Here is a 9,632-nt window from a genome sequence, read left to right on the forward strand (position 1 = left end):
GGGGGGGGGGGGGGGGGGTAATGTGTCTGCATTCCCCTCAGAAAGTAGGTAGTTGCACCCCTGCATGTCCACTTTGCAAATGAATTATTTGTGTGCAAAGCTGCCGCTGATCTTATCCTGGATTACAAAGCGGGATGTAAATATAATTTTGAATGTATTGTTTTTTCACTGACTCTGTAGTGCTAATATAAATCCCTGTGGTTCCAACCCTGAATAAAAGAGGAGGGTTGAATGTAGAGCTGGCAATTCCACGACACAAAACTGTCTTTTGGTTTAGTTTGATATTCTAACAAATTAATTTATGTAGTGTGGGATAAGGCAAAGCAATAAATAATTATTTCATTAAGTTAATTTGTAGTTCTAAACATATTTTGAGTGTTTTTTTCCTCATTTTTTGTCTTGCCACCGTTGATATTCCTCTCTCCTACATCCTGATCAATTTGACCAAATATGCAAATTAGGTGATGATGTCATCTAACAACTTCTAGCAGCTCAAAATCTCACTCGAAGCTCAGATCAAAACTTGAGAGCCCTGGCAACTATGATATGTGTTTAATTCAAATTAATTGATCAGAATTCAGGAAAATCATGTTGAATCTATGTTTGTGGGTATTTCTAGGAGTGGGTTTTTTGCATAATGTTTTAAAGACATGATCAGCTGATGAATAGATAAGCTGTCTGGCAAAATGTTTTATATACATCTGTATATATTTGGGCAGACAGACTTAAGCACAGATAATGTAAAACTGAAAATGTGAAAGTGTGTATGGTTGGAGAGCGGGGGGTGGGGTGCAGTGGTTGTCCCACATTGACATTCCCAAATGTTGGCAAGTATGCGCCTCCCAACTCAGTGTCCCATCTCAAAACATAAAAACTCTCTGAAACATTAAACGCTGCGGATCTGACACACATTTATATCATTATTAATTCAAATTAAGGATTCTAACTTTGGGACAGGGGCACTTAGCGGTTCCAAACCAACATTTGTCAAGTAGGAGAGCGGCAGTAAGTGGGTCCGAAACCCCACTGGTAGCGGGTCGTTTCTTTACAGACACACTTTCTTTTTTGCAGCCGACAACAGAACATTTTCCTTTTCCAGCAGACATTGTTCAGCAGTAAAACCAGCAGGACAATTGTGACAGTCTTCCTTTAATGAAGTGGGCGGCGCTCCACTTGGGTTGCTAGGTGAGGGGCTGGGCTTGGCTTGGGGTTGCTAGGTAACAAAAATTGTGACACAACAATCCTGAGGTTTTTGAAACAGGTCAATTTGCAGACACCAGAAAATATTCACTTATTGCTAAAAAAGGAAAAAAAAAGAAAGGCAAAACAACTCCAAAGAAACGAGGTGTTCACCTTGCTGCACGCATGGCTTTCTTGCTGTCAGTCGATGCTGGCATGTTGAAACGTTCAGCTCTCTTCTGTAGTCTCTGATTAGCAAAAATAAAGTAGACATTAAACATCTTCAGGTTTTCGAATACAAGAAGTATAACATGACTTAAAAAAATAAAAAATAAAAAAACTTGAGAAAGAATCTGGAAAATGGTGACTGCCATTTTGACACAGTGGCGCTGTCAGAAAATGATGAAACATCTGACATGAATGAGGCATTTTGGTGTCAGGAAAACTGCCTCCAGCTGAATGTCAGTAAGACCAAAGAGCTGGAGGACTTCAGCAGGTCTACAAACCCCTAAACACGAGTGGGACTCCAGCAGAGAGGCCTGCCGTGGAAAAATAAGATTTACTCTCTGAGATGAACAAGCTGGGCGTTTCTGACTCCCTTACCAAACTACATGTGGAGAACTTCATGGTCTTCTCAGCAGATGTGCCTAGATGAGATTTAATCTGAGTTTTTTTCAACACTATTTGTCTTTGCCTCTCTCCCATAAAGCTCAGACTGGTGAAGAACCTGGGCAACAGTAGTTGCAGCTCAGTCTCTCCCATCTCACCTGCTGAAGCTTGGACCTCCTTCAGAGAGCTCACAGGTTTCCTGGTGGTCGCTCTCACTATTCTCCTTCTTCACGGTCACTCAGTTTGTGAGGACAGCCTGCTCTTGGTAGATTTATATATGTCCCATATTCCTTCTATTTCTTGATGATGGGTTTAACAGAACTCCTGGGGATGTTTAGGGCCTTGGAAATCCTTTTGTATTCATCTCCTGACTTGTATTTTTCAACAATCTTTCCTCTGAGTTAAATTAGAACAGTCATTTTTAAAGGCGGTGAATATTTATGCAGTCACTTATTTTACAATATATATTTTTATTTAATTGGTATTACTTTGTTGAAATTTGACTTCCCTTCGTCACTGAAGAAGGTTCATACAGGGGGTGATCCGTGCTGCAGAACACTGCGGCAGGTCAGCTCTCCTGTCTCTGCAGGACATTTATGTCAAGAGACGTTGGACCAGAGCCACCAAGATTATTCAGGACTCACTCCACTCCAACAACAGCCTGTTTCAGCTGCTGAAATCAGGCAAAAGGTTTGTAGGCATCACAGCCACGACCGGGAGACTCAGGGATATATTTTATCCTTTTAGTCACAAGGCTTCATTAAAACAAATGCTGTGAGCATCTGAGCTGACATTAAGGTTCTGCACACCTCCACCATCAGCTTTCTACTGCTATCGTTGGTTCAGTGCAGAACCAGGATCAGCATCAGTACCATGCACTTTAATGCCTTTAAATCAGTAACTTTCTGATGTCTCTGTGAACATTATTTTATTGTGTAAAACATGTAAACATATTTTGTATTAATTTGATCATACCGTTTTTCCTTTTCAGATTATAATTTTCTAATTATTTTCCAGTATTTGCACAGCTCATGTAAAAGATATTCATGATACATTTCAGCGCGTTGTACTTCTACACATGTAACAAAGTATTTTGACTCTTCAGAGAGCAGGCTCACTCCACTAACTCACTAACTCATCACCTTCCCATCTCAGAGCTGAGAACACTGTTTATTTCAAACCTGATTTTATCTACGAAGTGATTGTTTTCTTAATATTTGTTAGGATAATACTGTATCTCATCTCAGGTTAAAAAGAGTTCATTTATTTCCTACTTAGTGACATGGACAGCAAACCATTCAGATCTCAATCAAACTAAAATTTTAAAATAAAGTTCACGGCAACACTACATCTAGAAAACCTGAGTAATGAAAAAAACTTGTCATTACTGAAGCCTGAGCCTCAAAGAATTCAAGCTGTTAGAACAGAGGGTAGTTTCTTTTTTTTTACTTAATCAGAAAGAAATTTCAGGCTATCTAAAATAAAAAAGATATTTTTTTACTTTAAATAGTTTAAGCTCATATCAGATATTTCTATGCTTGTTGGGTGAAAACATGTCATACGTACTTCTCCAGTCGATAATGGCGGAGTTATTTTCACCACCTTCTTCTCAGCAGGTCTAAAAGCAGAAAAAGACAAATGTAATAAAATCAGATGTGCTTTAGACATGTAAAGTATTTAATAACAAAAAGAGCTAAAATGTACCTACTTACTTAATAAAGTTTATACTTTTAGTCACCTTTTTTATGTTTCCTCTGAACTTATATTTGAATACCTTACAGATATTACAATTAGCAAACTTTACATCTTTCTCATTCAAGAAAAACAAAACCTTCCACATTAAAGACTGAAGTTAGCATGTTCCTAATGTTCATTCACCAGATAAAAGTGCTTATTAAAGATAAAAAAATGCTTGATTCTGGTTTCCTGCTAAGCAATCTGTGTGTCTCTACTCTAAACAGATCCCCCTGTTCTCGGTGATGCTAAGCTAAGTTAACCACCCTTCCTTTAGCTGCACAGGTAAAAATGAATGAAAGTATGTTTCCTAATGTGTTCATTTTTTCCATCTAAATTTATACCACTGAACAGTTTTGGTCATGAACAGGCTGTGACCAAAGTAGATTTGTCAGTGACTTATTTTTTTACTTTGAACCGCCTTGTTGCTGAAAAGTGCTATATAAATAAATTTGACTTGACTTGTTTGTCTCATCTGTGGCTGCTGCTGGAGATTCCTCACAAACAACACTACTCCTATTTCTGTTGGTGGCAGAAAAAAAAATACATCATCACGGAAATCGCTGGAGTTGAGTGAGTGAAACATGACTTACGGCTCAGTTGCAGCAGTTTCAGAGTCATTGTCCACTTTTACGGCGTCAGAACTCTCAACTTTTGTAAAGTCCTATACAGAAAACAAAAACATCAATATCTCTGCCAAAAAAATGTATGACGCTTGAGATGGAAAGTAAAAGCTCATAATGAGAATACAATCAATCATCTTACCACTGCATCCTCTGCCAGCACATCATCTACGTCCACTTCTTCCTCTGCCAAGTGGAGTGTGGGAGAAAAACATTTCCAGAAGGCAAAATGAACAAACAGACGTCAGCAAGTTAATCAGAACAAAAACACCGGAAGAAATAAAAAATAAACAAGATGAACTCCTTAAATACACATTAAAAACTAACATTTGGACAGGATGTCAGAACTCACTATTTCTCTCAGTCTAGGCTGGCACATGTGTGCCCTCTAAGGTGGAGTCAGCAGTTCCCTTGTGTCATTAGAGCAGCTGAGTCACTAAAATAAACCTGTTAACTGGTTTGCTTCAGTTTGTGAGCTTGTGTAGTATCCCTTTGAGGACATGACAATCAAAAAATAGAAATAACCTCTTCAATGAAAAAGTAAAATCAAATTTCTACAGAGTAATGCCAATTAAATAAAAACATGTAATGTAAAATAAGTAGTTGCATAAATATTAAAGGGACTGTACTAAATCTACTCAAAGGAAAGATTATTGAAAAGTACAAGTCAGGGGATGGATACAAAAGATTTCCAAGGCCCTAAACATCTTCAGGAGTTCTGTTAAATCCAGCATCAGGAGATGGAAGGAATACGGGACATGTATAAATCTAACAAGAGAAGGCCGTTCTCACAAACTGAGTGACTCTTACAATCTTGATTAGTTTGTCAAATAAGCACCACACTCCATTCAAAATGGACGATTTTGGTGCTTTAGTAGAGTTGTTTGCCTGTATCAGCTTTGATATGATCCCTCTATGAGAGATCACAAAGATAATCAAACGGTTCAAAACTCACGGAAGGAGATTACTGCTGCAGCCGATAAAAAGGAGTGTTTATAGACCACAGAGGGAAGAAATATTAGTTCTATGATGGGCGAATCACAACTAAAGCAAATAAATCAATAAAAGTCAAACTGAATGCTTTAAGTTTAAACATCCTCTCTGTATCACAGCCAGAAAATCTGCTCTCTCTCTTTTTATTTTTCCCTATTTTCACTGGTTACGTAGCGTACTGCCCCATCTTTTCGGAGAATACTGCTCAGACGTAAGCGCTAAGTATTAATGCCTCCACCGCGCGTTCCTGGAGTTAGCATGTAGTCAGAGCCACAGCAATAAACATCGAACGGGCGGGTTTAACCAAAAGTTATTAGTTGAGCAGCGGGTGGCTTTACAAGACCGAATATAGTAAGCAAGTTTTGTACTTAGTGAAAATATTAATATGAGGCGTGCTAATTTATCCTTGTTTAACAGTAAAATGTTGCTATTAAATTCAGCATTAAATATGCTTTGTTTTGTTGTTACATGTAGTGACATGCAGCCTGTGCCACAAAAAGCACAGTATAGCATCCCTATATTTTTCAGTGTTCTCTGTTGGTATTTGTTGGCCTTGACGTGAGACATGTGTTGGTGCCTTGTTTGCATTTTTTCATTTATGTTAATTTAATTTATTTGTAAATGTGACTTAAATTAGGATTCAAATTAGGTGCAATCAATTTCTATTTATTTTAATTGTATTTTTGTTTAAAAAAGTATTTCAAAAGTGCCTTTTTGTAAAACTGTAGTTGTGTAAATATTTGGCACAAATATCTTACAATATCACATAATAGCCATGTTTTCAACTTTAATCTTTATTTTCTTTTTACAAAATCACGGTCAGCCAGCGATCTGCCGGCGATTGGCCACCTACCACCAGGCTTAGCCTCTTTTCTGTGGGAAACCCTGTACAGTGTTTTTTTCTTTACCATTCTCCCATAAAGTTCAGATGGGTGAAAAACCTGGACAACAGGTGTTGTAACTCTGTCTCTCCATCTCAGCTGCTGAAGCTTAGACCTCCTTCAGTGCTCACAGGTGTCTTGGTGGTCTCTCTCACTGTTCTCCTTCACAGTCACTCAGTTTGTGAGAAAGCATCCAAGTCCCAGCCTGAGGTGTTTTATGACAGAGCTTATAGCCTCCAGGATACTTGTGTTATCTCTTTATTTGATTCTGTCTTGCTCAGTAGTCCCCTGGAGCACAGGGGTAGTTGCTGGACATATCTCCATGTATGAGTTCACTGTAGCACAGCATACTATTGGAATATAAAATAATTTACTCTGCTTCCTTTAAGAGGTTTAACCATGTTTTAAAAGTATTTACCTTCACCGTGCTCTTCCAGGTAGGCTTGGAGTCGAGCAATGAGCTCTCCTTTGTTACCCTTAGTTTCCAGACCTCGGGCATCACACTCCTGCCTCAGTTCAGCAAGCTGCAAAACAAACAACACAAAGTTACTAAGTAAAATTCAAATGCTGTAAACTATCATCTGTTTTGGAAAAACGGGAAAACAGTCTGATCTGCAAACTATTGTAAGCAGGTGATAAACCTTTACTTAGCACAATGTGTGTAACAAGAGTACCACCAATGGTATATAATACTCCCGTGCTGACTTACACAAATTAAATACTTTCTTTACTGAAATTAAAGCAGCGGCTCACCTCATTGCAGATTTAGTTGACTTTTTAAATTTTACTTTAAACAGACTGTTTTTCCATTCAGTTCATGCGTCCCAAAGAAAATCTCTTCAAGGTAATCTTTGGCTTTTTTCATAACAAACACTCTTTAGGAGAGGAAATGTATATCTACCAACACTGGCTGATTTCGGACTCCATATATTCTTATTTTATTCGTCCTAGCTTAGCTAAAGTTACCCGTTCTGCCGAAACACTGTGAAGTTACGTGTGTTAGCTTCCGCTCACACGCCGATTTCTGCCTTCACCCCCGCGGGTGGTTTCATTTCTTCACAGCCCTCCTGTTAGCGCGCTGAGCGGCTAACAGCGGCCACAAACCGTTCATTACGAATAAATCCACCGGATAAATAAAAAATACTTAATTAACAGCGATACAAACCTTCAGTTTCTGCAGCTCTACTACCTCAGCCATCTTTCTTTGTTGATGGAATCTTTCCGCCAATCAAATCGGAGGCGCTCTTCTTCTGAGCTCCTCCTCCGCGGCGGGTTTTTCTCCACACCGCCCCCTGCCGGCTGGTCTGACACACTGCAGCCGTTAGGACAACGACACAAGTTTGTTGTGTTGATCAGAGAAGAAAAGCTAAGAAATGTAAAGCCAACAATAAAGAAAATAATTAGAAAGCTTACGAAAATCAGATTGTTCTTCAATACATTTTAAGCTAGTGGGGGAAATAAAAACAAATGCAAAGAAAAAAGTCTGAAGTACATTTCTCATTCATGTATCTTTCTTTTTCCAGTTATTTTTCTGATTCCCAGGTATATTTAAAAACTTCATTTATTGAAATTAAATTAAACTAAATTAAATTAAATTAAATTAAATTAAATTAAATTAAATTAAATTAAATTAAATTGACTTGCAGTATATTTGAAATTGTCTCGTTTGTCTCTATGTGGACCTGCGATGGACTTGCGACCTGTCCAGGTTGTCCCCCGCCTCTCGCACAGTGACTGCTGGGGATAAGCACCAGCTCCTTGACCCGGAATGGAGAAGCAGATAAAGAAAATGGATGGGTATTTGAAATCCAAACTTTTGTTGGTTTACATAGTTTTTTGTGAAACAAAAAGCTTTTTGTATGGAATGCATATTTGTGCATTCATTCATTCATTCATTCATTCATTCATTCATTCATTCATTCATTCATTCATTCATTCACTCATTCATTCACCACTCCCTCCTCCCTCAGATTATTGGACATGTTTACATACAAAATCAATATCAAAGTTACCATGGAAACAAGCCTAATGGCAGTGAAAATCAACATTTATTTAAACATTTTTCCTTACAAGGGAAATATTGTAAGAATTTACAGCCCAGTTTTATGTTTCTTTTAATTTTGAACTCCTTTTCATTGATCTTTTTATTGTTATTTATTAAGAAAATGGGACAGCAGCAGATCAGTGGTCAGCACCTCGGCCTCATAATCCTGAGGCTGCAGGTTTGAGCCCTGGTTGTGTCAAAAACAGCATCCAATGTAAAACAATTAATAAATCTTTGGTGTAAGTTCAGCTTGCTGTGTTGAGCCCTGCAGAAGGGAGCAGCTAGGAGAAAAACAACAACTTTTACTGAGAAAATAAAGATACTGATGTGTCCACTCCTTTGGATGCAATCAGTTCACTAAATAAAGATAACAAAACCAGATGTTGTTGTTGTTCACTTGTTGTTCCTATTTTAGCTGTGTAAAATATAGACACACTACTTGACATTGACATGTTGCTTCACCTAATCTGCTAAAGGTGTCATAAAACAAAAACTGCAGGTCAGAACCTAGTAACATGAACTCATCGTATGGTGGGGAAAATATTTCAAATAAAGTCTTTCTAAAAGACAAATTAATGGTTCCAAGTGTGATGTTTTGTTGTTGACAAACGAGTGGTGCATGTTGTCAAAGTCGGCGGAGAGGTGATCAGTTATACTTCTGCCCAGATTAATATCAGTACTTGTAAACTTTAATATCTGCAGAGGAACTGTCAGGAAGCTGCTGAGGTGGAGGACATGTCTGACCTCCATCAGATCTTTAAGGTGCACTTACAGGGGATGGCCAGTAGGTGTTTGGGATGACTGAGTGCAGCGTCCACCTCCAAACCCGTGTTTACGCCATCAAACAACTTTATAAAAGATGTTCACTGTAGTAACTGTAATGAGTGAAAGAGATAAAAAAAAGCTCCAGGTAACAACAAAGTTTTAACTTTATCCTTTCTATTAAAGTTTCAAGTTCAATAAAGAAACATTGTTTCTTTTTATTATTGCTTATTATTTAAATGGGATGAACCCAGCTTCTGTAGGTTCCCTGTTCTTCAACATGAATTTTCTCTCTTAATTTTCTCTTTGTCTGTTTGGAGTAAAAATGAAGACAAAGACGGCAAAATGGTTCAGGTTCTTGTTGCTAGGCAACAGGCTGCTCTGACACCTGCTTGTAAGGATAGAGACAGGTGAACATAATTGGCGTTTCTTCTTACTAATAACATGATTTAACTACATTTTATTGTCTTTTTAAAATCAACATTTTATTTTCAGATTTTTTTGTTCATAAACTGATTTTTTGTTTAGTGTAAATATGAACACTGGTTGCTTATTTCTCAGAAGCAAAGCAAAGGCATGTCAGAAGGTATCACAACTGTCTTTAAATCTACAAAAAGATACTACTACTGAATAAAATAAAATAACACAACCCCAATAAAATGGAAACTTGGTTCTGATTAAAGACCAGCTGCCATCAGTAAAAAATTGATGCTGACAAAATGAAAAACAAAATAAAATTAAACATCTTCACATAAAGAGGCTAAATCACCAACAGTCATTGAAAAAAAGAAAGCCTATTTTCTGTCA

The 9,632-nt window shown here is 37.7% G+C and overlaps 1 protein-coding gene across 1 annotated transcript in view; it reads right to left on the reverse strand.

Moving 5' to 3' along the window:
• Positions 1-7,284, reverse strand: part of LOC108247619 (SAP domain containing ribonucleoprotein) — a 12,918-nt gene extending 5,634 nt beyond the window's left edge. The window contains exons 1-6 of the mRNA XM_017435903.3: positions 7,185-7,284; positions 6,438-6,543; positions 4,288-4,331; positions 4,116-4,186; positions 3,355-3,406; positions 1,354-1,427 (exon numbers count right to left, since the gene is read on the reverse strand). Of these exons, the coding sequence (XP_017291392.1) occupies positions 1,354-1,427; positions 3,355-3,406; positions 4,116-4,186; positions 4,288-4,331; positions 6,438-6,543; positions 7,185-7,217 (380 nt within the window). The 5' untranslated portion in view covers positions 7,218-7,284. The remainder of the gene's footprint in view (positions 1-1,353; positions 1,428-3,354; positions 3,407-4,115; positions 4,187-4,287; positions 4,332-6,437; positions 6,544-7,184) is intronic.
• Between the last annotated feature and the right edge of the window lie 2,348 nt (positions 7,285-9,632).

The sequence above is a fragment of the Kryptolebias marmoratus genome, linkage group LG8, assembly GCF_001649575.2.
Source record: "Kryptolebias marmoratus isolate JLee-2015 linkage group LG8, ASM164957v2, whole genome shotgun sequence".
Taxonomy (NCBI): domain Eukaryota; kingdom Metazoa; phylum Chordata; class Actinopteri; order Cyprinodontiformes; family Rivulidae; genus Kryptolebias; species Kryptolebias marmoratus.